A 20,044-nucleotide genomic window follows, 5' to 3' on the forward strand; every position below is an offset into this window, starting at 1 on the left:
TTTGTTCTAGCAAATAGGAACAATCAGTCCCTGTACTAGCTTGGGATAGCCAAGCATGTATCTGGGTGATAAAAAGACACTCTGTAGAGCATTTTACACATGCCTTGGAAATCCTGCTGCCCTCATAAACTCTGCTGTTCCAATTACCAATTGTTTGCTCATCCTTGTTAACCATCAGTTTAAATGAATTTACATCATGTAACTGCTTATCTCACAACTAGTCTGATGCCAAGACTGCAGAACAACTAAGCTTTATGTAATCCATTTTAATATTGCAGCTGAGCAGGTACTGGAAACATTCCAGTCTGGTCGGCAGGTTCACTTCAGACCTTGTTGACGATTAATGAAGGGAAACTGGGCATGTTAAGGAGCAGTTTCTGCAAGATTTCAAGGAAGGACAGAGGCAAATTTCAGGAGCCTGGAAATTTACCGGTTATCTTTTTAGTTAAACTACAGGACTCTGCCCTTGGGATGCTATTTGCTCAGTGATGGTAACTGCTACCATTTGTCTTTAGCAGTTCACCCAGTGGCCTATCTGCAATGGCAGCTGGCCATCTTCCAGCCTCCAATGACTTAACGCAAGTCACCGTTCTCCATAATCCTCTGCCCTTTACAAACACATGTAATGTCTTCCCCATCACCAATTCAACTGGTCTTTCTGAATGTCAGCGCTGGAGTTAAGCGGATAGGCTTACGCACACACAATTCAAGTTTGTTGTTATTCCCACAATAAATAGATCTTCTGTAACACGATCTCTGCTATCAACTGTTCAGTCCCCTATGCAGCTCTGTAGGTTGGCTGTAAAAGCTGTTTTGAGAAATTCTGTACCCATTTTTCAAATCCAAAATAACAGTAAGATACCAAACAACAGAAATCTCAAATAACTAAAGAATTCTTAAAATCCAAATTAAACACTTTCTTTCATTCTGCCATTACATTGTCCGAATATTTTAGGAATAGTAGGTTATAGCAGAAAAAGTACAGAAAGGGAGCATGCTCAGTAGCAGTGACACAGTCCTGAAATTACTCACAGAAGGTAATAATTGGGACAGAAAGCTTGAGGATGATTACCCATTGTTCCCCTCCCTCCCCCCAGCTAGCAATGTGGATTGTTTTGTCATGCAGATGTTATTGGTAATAAAACATAAAGGCAAAGATTGCAAAGACTGTGTTTTCACCTTTGCCAGGCTATTAATGAACACTTGGCCAGGAAACACTGACATAAATGCTTACGGCATCCCTGCTTTTAATGAACCACGTATCACTGGAGAAAAAGAAAAAACAGACCCTGAACCAAGCAAGCAAGCAACCAAAAACAACCAATAAAAACCCAGTGTTGAACAAGATCGAACCAAGTAATTCAGGAGATTTCTTTCCTGTCCACAGAAGCACATCAACTGTGAAGGGGTTTCTGGCAAAGTCCTGAAATTAAGAGATACACAGGATAACAAACAGTATTATTTGACAGTCTTCTTCCCGGCACTCTTAATTCTGCTTTGGCTACTTTTAGTAATAGAAAGTTATACGGATTACTTCCAGGAAAAGACCCTTGAACAAAACTACTATTTCCAGTTAGGAGCAAAAAATTCTGTGGGGAGACAGAAAATTCTTGCAAGCACCAAACAAGAAGAGCCAAGAGTTATAAAAATAATACTTACTATACATTAGGGTTGTCCCAGCAACACAAAAGCAATCACAACATTATGAAGAGTAGAAGGAAAACCAGCACCAAAGTTTTAAAAAGACAGCCCTTCTTCCATACTACTGTTTCAATTTCAGTTGACATTACTTCCATTTCAACAGACTATGGCTGATAAATCATATCCTCAGAAAAACGATGATTCGCATCACTGCTTCCTTACTTTTGAAGGCACATTGTTTCATACAGTTCAGAACTAAATATGCAGTGATTCTTCTCTACAGATAAATAAAGGGGGGAGGGGAGTGCAGGGCAGGGTGCAAATCAACCAAAACAAAGAGATCTCTGATTTTACTTTCCTTTTCAGTCTTATCTACTTATAGCACAGGAACTAGAGGACATCTTTACTGGCCCTTGAGTAGCATAGGTATCTGCTGGGTTTCAGGGCATTTTGATGTATTTACAGTTGCTTTTATTCTCATGTGAACTCCAGGTATTCCTGGGCATTCTTGACCCAGCCCAGCAGCGCTTGGCTGCGCAGCACTTTCCAAGCTTCTTGATAACTTGATGCAGCTTCCTTGTAGTCCCAGTATGTTCTTAGGGTCTTCATCCTGACAGAAAGTGCACAACAACAACAAATTGTCTATTATTCTATTGGATGTATTGTAAGACAATGAAAAAAACAATCAAGCATTTAAGAATATGATGATGTCCCTATGAGCTCTTCCACACTAAGTGAAATTCTCTTGTGCTTCTAAGGGAGACTTGGAGAGGCGCAGGTGCTGAGGAAGTCAGTGTTTCTAGACATCGTTAGCAGTCTCATGAAAGAAGAAAACAGTAACTTGTCTGCCACGCTTCATACGTGCTCTCCAGCAACAGAAGTATCCGTGCCTGACTGTGTGACAATAGGTTATGGAAAACCCATGCTAGCAAAAAACGTAGGACCAAAGCAGAAAAAGTGGCTAGAGATGGGTGCTTTGAATTGGGTTGAAGTAGCTTTGTTTTGCTGGAAGAACAGATGTGATTGCTGGCCAGAAGGGAAGGGAATAGGGAAGAAGAGTATTTCTTTTTTAACATGGAGTTATGGGGAAGAATGAGACTATTTTTTTTCCTTTTATCTTCTCCCTAAAGCGTAAGAGGCTCAGTTTTGGTATTCTGCCCCTCTTCATTATGTAGCACCTGCTCCCCACAATCTCAGGAAAACCACCAGTCTCTCTGCTGAATGCGTGATACCATTGGTTTTCAAAACAGGGAAATACAGGTCAACAGTATCTGAACACATAGGAGAGAGAAAGCACAAACACCTCTAAAACAATTTCATATAACTTAATTCTTTTCCAGCCTCTTTCTTCTCCCTTTACCAGTGTCAAACCACATGAGATGCACAATGTTTAAACATCAATCCAATATGAAGGGAAATTCACAGGCAACATGACATTCCTCAATAAAGAGGAAGAGCCAAACTGCTCCAGGGATCCTAATCTAAAAAGTCTGAGAACCATTGCACTAGGTTACAGAACAAACTTTCATGCTTAAAGGCACCACAGTCATCACCACCACCCAACACTGCAGAATAGCAGACCCTAAGAAGCTATAATTCAGCCATTCAGCATTCTATTATAAACGTATTTCTAGAACACTGACATGCACAGCAAACCATGAGATAGTAACTATACAGAAGAACCAAGGTTCAGACAATGCAAGAGCAAAGAACCTGCCTACTCAACTGCTGAACATGGGAGAGTTATAGAATCTCAGAATCATTTGGGTTGGAAGGGATCTTAAAGATTATATAGTTTTGACTCCCCTACCATGGACCCACTAGACCAGGTTGCACAAAGCACCATCCAACCCAGCCTCAAACAGTTGCAGGGATGGGGCATCCACAACTTTTCTTTTAGATACTCTTACAAACCTGCCTGCACTCTTTGTCACAGCCAATTCATTTTGCTTTCTTTACCTCTTTCACATTATTCAAACTCTGCAACTAACCACTGAGCTGTTTTTGAAAGTTCTGTGGAAAGGCCCACTGCAACTCTACTCCACCTGCTCAATGGAACAGGCATAGAATCCCAGTACCAATGGTAGATGCTATAGGAGCATCACTAAAGAGGTAAAAGACCACCAATTATCTGCATAAGCAGTGTTCAGGAAACAGCACACATCCTAGTTGGATGGTGGACCTTAACCAGCTCCCTCAAATCTCTAGTGTAGGCTAGCTGTTCCTCTCCCAGGTACTCCAGCATGATCCTCAGAGATATGGTGCAAGCCACCTGCACCTCCACTCCACTACAAGACAACTCTTGAAGGAGCAAAGTGTATGCTTATACTCAAATTTGATGACCGATTCAGTCTTTGGGAAGAAACTTTTATGCTACCATACTTTCTATACTTGAAGTACTTCTGACACATTTAAGATTTTGACGTTATCTTTCTTCACTGTAAATGCATCTAATGACATATATTTGTTCTTCACCATAGAAGAGCTAATATCAGATGCTGTTTACATCTTCAAAACACAGCTACTTTTACTTATTTGTTTGCATTAGGATGGTTGTAAATCAGAAAGAAACCTACAGAACACAGATTTTTGGACTGGCTCAGTCTTGTAAAAAAGGCGAAACACATGTTTTCCTTGGATTTGCTAGGGATGATGGCACTATACACATATACATAGATTCTTCCATCAGCCACAGAGCCAAGAGAAAGACTGATGCCTAGCCATTTATTTCATCCTTGCTAAATGTTGCTTTTTTCCTGAATTTGCTGGCAAATCAATGGCTTTTAAATGTATATCCAGCAGTCTGATCCAGTTTAACTAAAATACGTAAGGAATTTTCCCAACTTAGATTATTTCAACAGAGTTCTGTTATGAAACTTTTATAGTAGACAGTAAGGGAAAACATAGCTAGCACGAAAGCAGGATATGCAGTGAGAAGTAGCTCAGTATTTCCAATTCACTTTAGCAGTTACAAGACCACATATAACTGCAGCCTCCTGAGATCTCATTCTCCAGGCGGGCAACATTGCAACAGGACTGAACAGCAGATGTAACAGAAAGCTGCATTTTAAACAGTTTCATCAAAGAGTGGCCCAAATGAAACAGATTTTTTTAATTCATGCTCAACTTCTGCCTTGGGCTTATGAGAAATTTTTAATATATATACACACATGGAAAGAATGCTTTCAAATTCAAAGTACATTACAACTGCCAAAAGAGCCACATGATTTGTCTGTATCTCTAGTATGTTTGGGACGTTAAGACTCCAAGAATTTGTAATGAAGAACCTGTGACTTTTTTGGAGGGGAGGGAGGAAGGGGCAGAAATGAACGCTTGTCTGCTGACCCAGGCAGTCCTGTAAATAATATGATCTCTAGCCTATCCAGGTCTGACTGTCTACATTCCTTTTATGTTTCCCTTTACTATTCCAATCTTAACACTAGACTACAGTACAGGAGAGAAGCAGAGTGGTTCCAATGCGTGCCAGAGGCATGAGAGGTGAGCCATTAGTGTCACACACTTGGAAAAAGCATTACACCAGCACCACTACGCTTAAAAAGGATCATACATTCATCCACGTGCAAAACTGAGCTGAAGCAGGGCAGCTTATGAAGAAAAACAATGCACTGCTGCACACTGTCAGGCATTGACCAAAACATTACTCTTATGGGGAAAAAAAAAAAAAAAAGAATCACATCTAAGAGGATAAAAGCTTATAGATGTTCAATATATAAAAATAAGCGGTGAACCCCTAATGCTAGGCTGCCAGGAAACCATACTTTGCCTGATTCTCATAGCATCTTAAACATGAAACCAAGAGAATGTTCTGTTCTTTAGGCATTTTAATCTTAGCCATCTAAAAGTCCTTGTACCCTTAGTACACATACTCTTCTGTAGAACAGCCTACCCCCCTCTCCCCAGTGAGGCTTCTCCGGAACCGGAATCACCCATACATAATGCAGTCTGAATGGGAAGGAGAAAGAAAACACAGTATTAAATGTAGTCAGGACCCATCACAGTTAAGAGAAAAGGTGATCAGCCATCCATTTAACAAGCCCAGCAAGAAACTCAGGCTAGGTTTTTGTTGCAAAGTATCACTTAGATTCACAAAAAGGGTTGTGCAGCTAGCCACACCCTGCACAGACTGCAGTGCCTGCTGACTCTGTAGGGTGGACGCCACAAAAGAAGGCTTTCAGTTTCCCAGGTTATGAACATTATGAACAAGGTATGAAGAACAAGATTCTGCCAGCAGAAAAAACAAACAACAATCCAAAAAAAATGTCTTTGCCATACTACCACCAAGTATTTTGAAATAATAATAACTATAGAGGTTTTCACATAACAATTCAGATTAGCAATGGCACAACAGAACCCAAAACTGCATTGTATCCCTCCCTTAACAATGAGCACAGAAAACATGAAATTGATGCAGCACGTGAGATGTAACCAGTAAGAAGACTGAATAAAACAGCTGACTGGCAGCAATAGTTATTTGTTTTGGTTTTAAAGGATTTATGTACCAGTAACTTCAATCATTAAAACAAAACAACATGTGAGAGGGTGTCAAGCAGAAAAGAATGAAGTGTGGCAGGTGGAGGTAAGCAGTTGTCTAAGATGTTAATGTTTGTTTATAGTCCAGTTAGAGAGATGGGCAAGTAAGGCACAGAAGACAGATCAGAATTATCAGAAATGAAGAAAACGGGATAGCGCAAGAGAACGCTATCTGATTCTTGGTGAAGAAGTAGATAATACCAGTCAAACATCTCATTGTTTTCAGCTGAAAGTAAACCAACCTAAGACCTAAAAGAAGCAACTGCTAAATGTTACGCTTCGCATGTTAGTTGTACTACATCACCACAATTTCCTAAACATGCTTTTTAAGAGGAGCCAGCAATCTTCTACTTTGAGTATGCTCTCAACCTGTTCCAACTGAACAGTGCCTGCACCGATTCTGAAGAGGTGTCAAGAATGAAGGAGAAATGAAGGGACAGAAAGCAGGAGAAGCATGTCTACATACAGGAAAGAAGAAAATAAAAGAACATTACTACATTATTTTCACATCAAGCTTTAACTGTCCCAGTATCCTAAGTGGACAACAGGAGGTGAGAAAAGGGCTAAATAAAGGAAGATTCTTGTCCTAATACACCCCAAAACTAACAAGACAAGCTCTAGTAAAGATGAGATTCCCTTGGGTGAGCAGAACAGATGGGAGCCAAGAGACCAAAAAGTGGACCAGAAAAGGCAGGGAAGGAATGTAGGGGCAAAGAGAGAAAAATAAATGGTGTGACAGCATAGCACAGGAGCCAACCATCTATAAGAGGAGATAAGCTACATTTGCGTAGGAGGAAAAAAAATGGGTAAGAGTTGAATACACAGGAGTTCAGAGGAAGAAATTCCACACTTTCAAATTGTTTATCTGAAGTCTACTTGAATTCAGACTACAAGGAATACAGAGGAAGAAAACAGAATATTGTGCAGAAAGGGTAAGGGAAGGAGGAGGAAGCAAAGCAACTTTTTATTTTGATTTTTAATTGAAGAGTAGGAAAAAGGGAAGACTTCAAAAGGAAAACAACTGAACAGGCTGACTGGCGAGCTAGCATCTCTGCTGTATAAACTGAGTTTGTGCAGCCTAAAAATGATGCCACATCTGCAAGTCAGCTGGAGTTGGTGAGGAGAAGCCCAGAGAGAAAAATGGTAGAGGACAAAAAAGTCAAAGGAAATTACAAAGCTACTTAAGTCTAGAAAAAGCCTGAGGTAAGGTGACTTTGCATAAGCAGCATACAATCAGCACAATGAGTCAACTACTCAACAATGAATTATTTCATGCTCTATTCTGAGGAAATTACAGTGACTGAACAAGTTAGAAGCCATTCCCTCTCAAAAGAGTTGGTAATTTTATATTTGAAACTGAATTAAGAATGCCCATCAGTAGCTACAAGCAGTTAAATTAGCTCAACATCTGCTATGATTTCATCTTAGAGGTGGAAAGATCATACCTTGAAATAAGACTAAAATAAAATAAACCTACCAAAGCAACAGATCTGGCACATTCTGCATCACTCAGAATAATCTCTAAGCCAAACTGAGATGTATGTTTCTCTATCCATGAAGCTATAACTCCTAATCATCAGGTACAGCAAGGTGAAATACCACCAAACGTGTAACGTGATAATCATCCAGTCTCATATACAATCTCCAGCCTAAAAATCCCAACTTGTTTCTAATGGTGTAAATTAAATCCCCAAGAATGGCTTCCTCAGACAAAAGCTTCTTTCTGTTCTTTCCAGAAAGTCTCCATCTACGTAACGCACACATAGTGGAAACAGCCCTGCAGTCTCACCTTGCTAGCTCTTACTCCATCATACACTTAACTGAAAGAAAATTCTAGCCTAGACTTGTTTTAAAAAAAAGAGTAGCTTTCTGACAAGACAGAAAGTTGAACAGACTTACAAGGGGTCCAGAAGACATCTATTGCAAGAGCAGGACATGTCTCTGTGATCAGGAAAATTTACTCTTTCCAAAAGCAGCAATTCTTCACAGCAAAAGCCTTAACTCCAAACAAACAAAACACCTGCAACTTCTGTCTCTCATTAATGAGCTATTTCTGCAATGAGGCAAAACACCAAAACCAGAAAGACTCTTCCTAACCCATCAAGGATATGCTGTATTCTTTAAGTATCCAATTTTAACAATGGAGTTATCTCAAGTGAGACTCATTGGAAAGTTCTAGTATCAACACATTATTCTTGAGTTTCATGAGGATAACTTTTTATTCACATAAATATTATGAAAATTTCTTTACCGGAGAGTGTCTGGTAGATTCTCTTGTGAAATACTTGTCACCAGCTTTTGAAATGCATGGAAGAGTTCCACTTTACAGATCTTGGATCTGATGGAAAAAATATATCAGAAATGCACTTCCTCTTGATGCTTACAGTAATACATTCCAGCTGAACGTTTTTGCTCCACCATTTAACTTTTCATACCCCACCTGAGCTGCCCATTGTTTTTCTTTTTTTAAACCTTAATTTTAAATGTTATGTTGACAAAGAGCTGTATTGCCCCTATTGTCCCAGCTAGCACCATCAGTTTGCAGAGGGGACATTTTAATATTGCCACATTGTTATAAGACTGCACCATCAATTTGCTCCCAATTATAGCACAGGCTGAAGCAGAGGGACTAGTCCCAGAAATGATCACACGAGTATAGAAGGACTTGAAGAGCTTGTTCAAACTGGAAAATTTGTATTATTCAGAAAAAAATAAAAGAACCAGAAGAAACATCTGTGACAGTGCTGCCCTTGTTGCAACAGTGACAAGGATGCATTCAGCAACAGATGGAGGGCAGTTAAATACAAATAGATTCATCAAAAAGTAAAGTAAAAGTTTGAAAGGTCTTAAGGATACCACAGGCATCTCTGTCAGCTTTCAGCTTTAAGCCTTTCTCTTCTCCCAGAAGTCAGACAACCATATCAGGTGTTCCATGAAACATGGATGGGGCTTTTAAAACAAACTAATTTTTCTATGGAATTAAATTCTTATTACACGATTATATTCATGATGACTAATTCAATTCAGTCTTCCAACACATGCAAGCTAACTCTCCAGAATTATTAAAAGAAAATGTGCTTTCTATTTTGCTTTAGGTTAAGAACCCCAAAACTGGCATGCAAAGGTACTCTAAAATTTTCACGTTAATCTGTCAAAAGTTCATATTGTAGTTTTTGGTGTTTTAGTTAATTAAGCAAAAGCACATACCAGAAGACTACTTACAAACTACTTTTAGTCAGTCAACTTTATCTTCCATGAGATTTAGTGTTATCTAATATGTTCCACCGAGAAAAACCAAACAACCCTCCTCCCCTCCTCCCACATCCCCCCCAATCACCTAAAGGCTCCTTGAAGGGGGGAAAAAAAAGAGAACAGAAATACAAGTCTTGTTTAGTATCGAACAACCCCCCCTACATTAAGGCTACAAATTCCTTATATGGACCTTTTACCACAAAAGCTGTTAACAAAGAGCTGACTCTCTTACAGAAAAAGAAATCTGTAAAAAAGGTCATGCAACACATTCATTTCCTTCAGTCTTCAATTCAAAAGGTACAAAGTAAAAATTTTCCCACCTTTGCCAACAAATAAGCTGTCTTTTAAGGAATACTGATCATAATCCCCCACTACTATTATTGACAATGTTCTCCTTTATAAACAGTGACATGCAAGAAACAGGATAAACTTGTTTGCCCTCATTCAGCTCCTCTCACCTTCTCTCCCTTACACAATGACTATTCCTTTATCCACACTACCTTTCCCCACTCAGAGAATTTCTGCTCTGACAATGCCACCACACACCGCAGTGACCTAAGAGACAGGCATGTATGCTAAAACATAAGATATGTGCATCCATGTGTCACAATACTCTCACCTGCTCTGATGGCTCCCAATCCCCTTTTTTGTTGTTCCCTGCCGGAAACCATCTGAGGTGACATCCAGAGGTTGTTCAGGAACTGCACTCCAACTGATAGCTGAGGAAGAAAGGATTTATTAAAAGAACAGAAACTCATCTAAAAACAATAAGAAAAAATAAGAAAAATAAGAAAAAATACACACACTCTTCAGCTCTTTTGAGAACCCATGCCTCTTTAAACATTTAGCCTACAGCTCCATAACTTTCCCATTTTTTAGAGGGATTCTCTCCTTGGTGTATCCAGTCTAGACAAAGAGTGAATAATTCCCAAGTCAGATGGCATAATTTTGTATCAGGCTGTAAAACACACCCCCATACTACTGGTACCAGTCAACCTGTGTTTTCCTTATTATGATATTGTGCATCCTCTAAATAGTTCTTTGTACATTTCGTAACTGACACAAAGATATTTGTAGACATTACCTGAAAAATGTTACTAGCCAACAGTCAAACAAAAATACTTTGTTGGAAGAGTTGTTAAATGCTAACAACCTTATCTTTTACCCCCATCTGGATACGTAATTACAATATTAGACTGTACATGTATACTTCTTGATGCTATAACTCAGCATGCAATTACCTTACAAATTTATAAATAACTAGCAAAGCATCTGAAGAGGCTCGTCACCAGAAACAAAAGCGATTGACATGCCCAGTCTGTACCTACATAGCCTAACAACAATACTATTAAGTTCTACTGTCTTGAGATCATTTCTGCTCCCTTCATTCTCATTTCTGTCTTCCAAGCACGTGAAAGAGTTGCAACAAATTTAGACTTAATTCTGATTTTCCTCTGCTCATGAAAAACTCAATCTAGCATAATATATGCAAAACTGTTTCATAAAGTATCATTTACCATCTTCTAACAGAATGACTTGAGTAACTGTATAAAGGTAAAGAGTAAATAGAAAAGTAGAAGTAATTTTTATTTAGTATATTTGGTCACAGTTTGCTTCAGATGTTTTTTGTTAAGTGAATTCACAGCATTTTCAACAATATATTTTGCTTCCTATCTCATGGTATCAAAATCTTTTCCCTACTGGCACCTGTAAATTGTATACAATTTAATGAATCTGTGAATTTAATTAAAGAGACATTTGTTTCTATTTTATCATCAGGTCTATTCTAAGAGAATAACTTCCAATTAAGCCAGAAAAATATACAACAGCAGAAGGTAACCACACCTAAGTCCTGAGAAAATGCTTACCCGTACACATACAGTAGTGCTTCCTCCCCCCCAAAGGAGACCACATTGCTGAATTGCCACATTGCTAAATTATATGACTTGCAAATTCATTCCTCAGCATGACAGAAAATGTAATGTACAAAAACTTTGTATCAATTAAACCTTTATACTACACTACTCTGTATTCCTTCCGTATTCAAAGAGTTCTGAAGAGATTATAATCATAACTCAGCATGGCATATCTTCTGTTCATTACCAAGGATAACACAAAACTAACTTAAACAAGAATTCTTTTGATTCTTCTTGCCCTCAGAACTTTTGTCTTGGCTGTTTATTTTCTACCTTTGTTTAGATTATAAATTCCTAATGGTATTGACTTAGTTTTTATTCAGTCTGAAAAGTGTTTACAGGAAAATAGAGGCAGATTGCAAATACTATTAAGTTCTGTTCTGAAATTAATATCTTGATGTAAGTCATACTTTGCCTCTAGCACTGGCAATGAATGATGTTACGTTTTAGGGAACATCAAAGTCACATAATTTATATTATGATTTCTGCACACAGTTACACAACTAGTCCAAATTAACTCACCCGCGCTACAGGGAACAAGTTTTGTTTTGCTGTTAGTTTGAACTTCCTGGACTGCCTGACGGCTATGTTCAAATCGAAGTTCTGATTGCAGCAGTTTAACCTCCTGAGTGAGAAAACCATCTGGTAAAAATGAGACATGCTGACACCTACAGTAAATAATGGAAAAATGCACGTGATTTAAAGTCTCATCTTCCAGGACAAGCAGATTCCATGCAATTTCCCTACATAATCAAAAGCATGTTACATTTTAAAAGTGAACTGAACGTGAGTTGTAAGAGATGCAAGGAGATATGGAGACATTTTCCCCTTCTAAACAGTATTTGTTTAGGCTATAAAACAAACAAAACCACAAAGCCACAGAGTTTAGTAAGACCTTGTCTTTCCTAGAAAAAGGACAACAAACTGATTTTAAAACGGGTCTAATCAAAACCTACTACAACTCCATAGAAGATAGGCAGAATAAAAACTGCAATATAATTCTGAAATCATAACAGAAAAAAATAATCAGAATGTATTTACACAGTCAACCATACTACATGAATGTTTTTATGGACCTAGGGGTTCAGAACTAAAGACCAGAAAGACACAAAATATACCTAAAGTTTCATGTATAATCTCAGCTTTGTTACCTTCAATTATTGTAACACTCTGAATGATATTAGGAACATACAGGGAGGAAAAAACAGCATCTGTTTATTCACGGTACTTATATGAAGCAAGAATGAATTAAAACTGAGGTTTGCATTGTCAGACGTAATAGGCTGAAAAAGTGCCTGACTTTGCAACCTAGAACTGATGAGGCTGGTCAAACTGACAACTACTGCTAATGCAACCAAGTGTTGACCTGAAATCATGACTTTCTTATCTGGTTGCCAAACACTGTTCATCTTCATAAACCTAAATAGACTCAATCACTGCAATTTCTGTGTTAGGTCCAGAATTCAGTTTCCATGAGTTGCACAGCACATCTGAGAGCACATAAACTCTGAGAAGTATTGTTCTAAAGTTTTGACTAACCTCTACTGAGAATAGACAGACAATACAGTGATTTTAAAATTTTCCATGAGATGCAATTGCATGCATATGCAATAACCCAGATATTAGTCTTCTAGAAAATCTGAAGTTTGGATTCAAGCTCAGTAAGACTTTAACAGAAGAAAAAAGTTTTTACTACAGCTCCCTTCAAGTAATGTTTTAAATAATACATCTTTTACCCTAATAATTGCTGGAAGTAATTACGGTCTGAAATCAGTGAGAGATTAATAAGAACTAATAAGTTAAATCCAGGTTAAGTTCTAAAAGGTTTTGTAAGAACAACCAGAAAGACATCCTTTCCACCGTTACCCTTTGTAAGGGTATACTGTTGCAGTGCATATATAAAGGGTACATATGTAATATTAACAGCAAGCTATTTCTGAGTGACATGCTCCAACTGCAGAGAGATGTGTAACGTGACAACCACGAGTTACTTACCTGAAAGCAAAAGCAGCTAGTCAGACAGTATTTTTATAACCTTTAAATATATGGTTTCTTGAAGACAACAGCACATTTACAAAAATGAAATTAATTACACAGTGAGTAGTCACATAGCAGAGACATAAGGATGTTCTGCTTCCAGGACTAAATAACGAAACAGTGAAAACAGAAACTAACAAACAAAAATCTTAAGTACGTTATTTTAAAGTCAGTGAGGGAAACATTGGAAAGCAACAAAAATCCACTACCTTCCTAACTCACCCTATTTATGAAAACGTGCAAGAAGTCTACCTCAGTATTCATCTGGAACCTTTTTAGGCAGATTACCTTCGGGATGGACATATTTGGGAGCTTAATTTAATTTAAGGAATGTTTTGTTCAGCCATTTGCAATTTTGGGAACTCTATTATTCAGTTATTTCCAAGAAATAAAAGCTGCTTTTGCTGAGCAACTCATTTCTGTAAAAGAGAATTTAAGGATATTCAGAATGGTTTCGTGGCATAAAGACAAATAAATAAATAAAAAGCTCCTATTTGAGGAAAAAAAAATATTGAAGAAGTTCAAGAAAGTTCAATTTTGCTGAAAAATTCCTTAAACACACCTCCTTTCAGGTTTCATTTTCTGCTGGAAGGCTTCTAGAAAAGCTCTGGTGGGTTACAGCCTCTCACTGCTCCATCAGGGGACAACCAAGTGGATCCTGAATCTAATGCAAATTCTTCAGTACATTTTCAAGTCTGATCATCATCAGCAGTAGTCATCTTTCTCCATACTGTACAGGCCTACTTTCTCAAAATGTGAATTTGCAGAAATCCACACTTTGCAAAGTATGACTTTGGTGCTAAGTCCTGATAGTTGTATGACAGTGACTTCTACAACTCAGCTTCCATACAAGCTAGCTGATTCCTGCTCTAAGGAACCTGCTTTGGCAGGGGGGTTGGACCTGATGATCTTTCAAGGTCCCTTCCAACCCATTCAATTCTGTGATTTCCAAAGAGAGAACTTACCTTTCAATAATTGCTCTCCGCATAGCTTCTTGGCTATATGGACACTTCCCCACTATAATTGCTGACAAATACACTGGATATTGAAGGAAATGCATCAGAAGAGCTCCTTGACACCCCAACACATTCCAGCGAGCCAGTTTATCACTGCAGGACATAGAGCATGTTCTGACCCCGCGACCTGGCTTCACTCGTAATAATCCTACACGGTGATACCCTATCCCAGGTACTCTGGCATCATCCAGCTCTCCAGGTACACATTTTGCTCCAGTTCTATAAACATCTACTGCCTTCAGTCTGCTTAAGCCAGTCTCTTTAGCTGCTTGCATTTGTGCAGAACACTCACAACTCTTTGGATTAGCGTTGCCTTCTGGTTTCACAAATACTTGCTGAACAGGCAGATCTTCAGTGATCATGGAAAACCAACCACCATCATTATGTTTCATTCTCTTGATTATATGATTACTTGACATTTTCTCCAATTTCTTTTTATCTTCAAAACCCAAATGATCATGGTTACTACTACACTGTGCTGACTGTCCAGCTGCATCAGCTCCATTCATTGACTTAGAAAGCTGGTTCTCTGGTTCACTAATTGGAATAATAGAAGCATCTCCACCTACAGCAAAAGAAATAGCATCAAAATTAGCAACATGTCTGGTGATTGAAACACATCACTCCTGTAATATTATGGTTACTACTAGCTTTTACAGATTTGCACCCAGGAAAATGTAGTCACAGGAAGACACTCTTCAAACATTGTTTGTTTCTGGTTTTGTTTGTTCTCCCAGCTCTCCCCCTACCGCCCTCCTCAACCAAATAGTCTTTTCTGTGACAGAATAAAAGGTTGCATTCCATTCCATAATAAGTTTTGGGTTGAGGGGACAGTATTGTTGTTTTTTTGTTGTTGTTTTTGGTTTTTTTCAGGAACTGTAGAAAGTGACAGTGCTTTTTCACTGAAAGCTCAGCCCAAGAAGACAACATTTAAAGCAGAGTAACCAGGAAATACACACTACTTCAGACATTCTCATTTCTGGAAAAGAAAATTGTAATCATTACTATTCAAAGAGCAAGCAAAGCATTCCACTATATAATGACCTGAATATCCAGTTTAATGACTGCTCGTGGATTACATTCAGTGAGATAAAATGCCAAATGTATTGGTGAAGCACCAGTCAAGTACATCTCAGGGAACATGCCGATGACATGAGCTACTTCCCCACTCACTCCAGAAAGACCAAAGAGAGGCATAAACTTTTCTGTCCCTTGCAAGTAAGAGCCATTAAATTAGTTCACTTCAACATACTCACATGGGGTATGACTAGAGAAGAAAACAAATATGATATTTGGTTTGAGTTTCCATTTCCCTGTTTCAGTTCCTGGAATAAAGATGCTGCATTGCTGGTAGGAAACGGCCAGGCACATCTGATGGAGAAGATACCTGTTAGACAGAAAGTTTCCAAGAATCATTTACTTCACTTTTGATGCATGGGAAAACAACAAAACTTAGATTCCCACTCCTGCTTATTTGCCCCTGAAGAAGTAATTTGATGAGCCAAGCAATCAGTTATGCTTCTACAGACAACTCTCAACATAAACACAAATGCATCACCAGAACCTTAATAACAGACCTCAAAGGGTTATGTTCAGAAGAGTTAACTATATTTTCACGTTGTATATCTGATGTCTACTCCTCCCATTCTTTTTTTTTTTTTAAAAAAAAAACCTGCACAGCCAGTCATCTGATTTGACAGCTGTTTTTTCTACATCAAAGAGTAGAAAATGAAAACTTGCTTCTGCCACCTAAGTTTCCTGAAACAGCTTATCCTATGCAAACGTAAGATTTGGTATATGGGAAACAGCGAGAAGGCTACCCTTGGCAGCAAACTGTAAGACCAGTATTGACATCACAGGAAATCACATCCTACTTCTTTGTGGAGTCCCTGCAGTAATGAGGAAAAAACAAACTTTTGTACAAGAGTCTTAAACACAATCCAGACATTTAAAAAAAAAAAACACAGAAGGTTAAACTTCTAAAGGGAAAAAAAAAAAAGATATAATATTATCTCTTTCTCCGTTACATTCTCATCACTGAAGCTGCAAAATCTATTTCAGCCATAGGTCAGAAGCACATCACAAAAACAACCCTCAGGTGGCACTGGGTAAGAGCACAAGAACTTCCTGTCTCACCTCTGGAAGCTTCTCTTGGCTACAGTTTCAGCATGACTGTCATTCAGAATGTCTCCTAATACAACGAACAAATGAAAACGTTATACATAATTATTGAAAAGGAGACAAACAAAACAGAATTTGACAGACCACATGGTTCTGTAGATTTGCTAAAATTTGAATGTTTAACATTGGTATGAGGTTATTCCAAGACATTTAAATTTCCAGTCACAACAAAAGGAGGTCAAAACCCTGTAACAATGAAGGATAAGTCCTTCACTCTGCCACAAGTCAGAGACTCATATAAACATCAGATTTTAAAACTTCTATTATCTGAAATCCTTTGAGTTGAATAAGCTGTCTTCCTTCAAAACTTTCCTTAAGTTTGTTCTTAATAGTAAATCATGATATTCTCAGCATACACATAACATCCAATAGTTTTCAAGTGTTAACCTTTCAGTCAAAGTTTCTTGTTGCACTACTCCCTATGATTTAAATTACTTTTTTTTTTTTTTTTTTGTAAATATTTCTGGCATTTATCAGGTTTACACAGTGAATCTTTAAGCTTCCTGGAATGTCCACCTATTGCTGTATCTGAAAGAACAGGACCTGTAAATCAGCTATTATTTCAGGAATAAAACATCACATGATTGAACAGCTCCTTAGGCAACACTGCAGAACTCCAGAAGGCTTTTCACAAACTTTTTCTACATCCACAATCATTCCTACAGTTCTCCTTTGAAGTCCTTTCCAGATCAACGATAACCCTTTCTGCTAAGAGAAAGAATGAAAATAGAGAAAATAATGCTACTGATATAAATAAATGCACCCTTTTACCCTACAGTTTAAGGTAGTTTCTCATGGCAGTAGTGCATGCTACTAGGTCTTTATAAACATTAATTACTTTTTTCAATTCTTGTGAATTTTAATTAGCAACAGCATCTGCAATATATTCCACACAACTATTATCCTTTTTCCACAGCAGATTAAGGAGAAGCTACTCCAGAACTTTTTGCCATCATAAAAATCAACCCTTCAACAATTCTTTTTCTGCCTCTAAAATTCTTGATAGAAGACAATGATCTGCCTCTGAGTTATGTAGAAAAGTATCTGCTACATGAATCTTCATTTTTTCTCGAAAATGGGTAAATTATTTCTTAGTGCTTCTACCTTCCTATCTCTCAGTGATGCAACTTTGTCGGGGTAACAACAGATAGGAGGATTATCATCAAAATCTCAAAAGTTACATGAATAATTTTACTTTCTGTTTTTCTGACATATTAAAGACTAAAGGGTTCATCACGAAACAAGGCCTAATTAATCTGACGTTACAGCATCTTTTTTCTAGGTGTTTTTCTAAGATTTAATGAAAACAAAATGTGCCAAAGAGCTCAGCAGGCTAATTTGCAGATCATTCTTAGGGCCTTTAAAAGGAAACATGGATTTTCTACCTTCCTATCTTTTGGAGCAGTAGCCATCTCTAATGAGAAATTGTATGTCCTTAATGTGTAGATCAACTGCTTATTTCTGGGAAATTCTTAAGGATATTTAGGAATCTGACAATTTTCTGCAATATTTAATGCTATCCTCTTTCTACGCTTCTAAAAATACGTCAGGTCAATTTACAGATGTACCTCACATTTCCTATAAACAAAGGAAAATGTCTGCGATATCTGGAAAATATCTGTGAATCTTCATATTTGTCTTTAAAATGAGTAAATGATTTCCTTGCACTTACCTTCCCATCCCATTTACTGCCACTATACATTTATATGATACACTGAATTCTAATATCTTCTGTGTTGTAAAGCACAAAACCTTTTTTTAAAAAAAAAAAATATTTTTTTTTTTAAGAACAACCTTTTTCAACACTATCACTTTTTTTTTTTTTTATCATTGCAACTAACTGTTACTTCCCACAATAGGACAGGATTTTGAATTTTCACAAAATGATATCAATACTTGAATCACATCTAAACCATAGTAAATTTCCCATGCTTTTATTATAAAAAGTTTGTTACCATAATTTCATTAACATGACTTAATTTAAAAATTGCAATTTCAGCAAATATTTAGGGCAGCCATTTTGGCTGCCTAAACATGTCTTCTTGCCAGGGGTGAGGACTGCCTCACATTTTTTGCTTCAATTCAGAAGACTAAGCTCAACCTCTTGGACATTCTTCATTGATTATATGACGTCAGAATGAAGGAAGCAAGGACAGCCAATCCGTTCTTAGATTTTAAACCACACTTACCAGTTTTTCTCATTTTGTTTTGGCCAATACATTTTGTTCCAGTTCCCATAGCAACAACCTCCTTTGTTACTGAAAATGAAGACATTAAATGAACAAGCTATTTACAGAAGTATTGCTCTTATGCAGTTATTCTATTAAGACAACACACAGAACATCACATAGGAGGCCAGGTTCAGAGAGGCAGGCAGTGAGACATCCTAGACAGGAAATTACCAGCTGTAGAACCAACATAGCAGGTACAACCACCAGTGCTCTGGAAAGTCTATGATCCCAAAGCAGGGGTGCTAATGCTGACTTGATATGCTAGGCAACAAGCACTTCACTTGTGTGAACACTAGCAGAGGATTCCTCATATGCATAAGAAATAACTACAGGATACAATCTGCATGAAAACATGGAAGTTTGCAATCATCTTCTTTTCCTTTATTGGCACCAACGCAAATACACAGTGCACTAACACAGTCTGTTAAAAAAGGGTGAAGTGAGACCTTTCCAGGATTCTTATGACTAGCTAAATACACTTATGCAGGCATTTACTTCAGATGTTCAGGTCCTGCCCAGACTTTCACCGCTTACTGAACAGCAAAACACAGGCCTTTCACCTTCTTAATTACAGTCTAGAAAGAACAGCATTCCACTACCGTCTTTTCAGACAGAAGCCATAAAAGCTTACAAAGAATAAAGAATGTGGGGATAGAGAGAAATGGGACAGGAAGGGGTACTTTGTTCTGTTTGTTTTTAAGGTATCTTTGAAAGCAAAGGAAAAAGCAACAAAGAAAGCCACCACTGCTTAGCTAGCAAAACAACTCATTCTTACCCTGCAGATTCCCTAGTCTAGCAGGAACCTCTCTTCGGGCTGCAGACTCCACTTTGACGACAGCTGCCAGTGAAGTCCATTCCCTGTTTGGATCTGGTTTTCCCTGCTTAGGGAGTCTGGTCCTATAATGCTCATAACATAGTTCAGCAATTTCATCAGCTGACCACATGGCTCCTGGTGCACGTCCAGTTTCTAAGCAGAATTTGATTCCATCACGCTAATTCATATCCCATACCCTTTCAGACCCTCCCACCCTGTGGCATATGGCACCTTCCTGTATCAGACCCCAATGCCCAAGGACCGCCTGCACCACCCCTTTCAAGTTTATAGGCACTACGTTATATGGAGTAAAGATTTGCGGGCTTCCCCTCCCTCCAAATCGCCAGGAATAGGAAAAAACAAAAAAACAAAACAAAACAAAACAAAACAAAACAAAACAATGCT

At 38.0% G+C, this 20,044-nt stretch overlaps 1 protein-coding gene across 1 annotated transcript; it reads right to left on the minus strand.

The window, feature by feature from the left end:
• Positions 1-875: 875 nt before the first annotated feature.
• ADAT1 (adenosine deaminase tRNA specific 1) lies at positions 876-20,014 on the minus strand. Its single transcript, XM_084532935.1, has 9 exons — positions 19,601-20,014; positions 18,784-18,852; positions 16,550-16,604; positions 15,670-15,800; positions 14,363-14,978; positions 11,883-12,028; positions 10,064-10,163; positions 8,444-8,530; positions 876-2,251 (listed from the first exon to the last, which is right to left on the minus strand). Exons 1-9 carry the CDS (start codon positions 19,767-19,769, stop codon positions 2,119-2,121), a joined length of 1,506 nt encoding a protein of 501 aa, XP_084389061.1. The 5' UTR covers positions 19,770-20,014; the 3' UTR covers positions 876-2,118.
• Between the last annotated feature and the right edge of the window lie 30 nt (positions 20,015-20,044).

Source organism: Aythya ferina, assembly GCF_964211825.1.
Source record: "Aythya ferina genome assembly, chromosome: 12".
Classification (NCBI taxonomy): domain Eukaryota; kingdom Metazoa; phylum Chordata; class Aves; order Anseriformes; family Anatidae; genus Aythya; species Aythya ferina.

Bases quoted from the DNA above. Each gene is read 5' to 3' on its own strand.
- ADAT1 (XM_084532935.1), bottom strand. From the start codon at position 19,769: ATGTGGTCAGCTGATGAAATTGCTGAACTATGTTATGAGCATTATAGG. The intron at 15,801-16,549 runs GTGAGACAGGAA...TCTGTCTAACAG, and splicing joins GCCAAGAGAAGCTTCCAGAG to GTATCTTCTCCATCAGATGT. The intron at 14,979-15,669 runs GTGAGTATGTTG...CTTTTGCTGTAG, and splicing joins CTTCTCTAGTCATACCCCAT to GTGGAGATGCTTCTATTATT.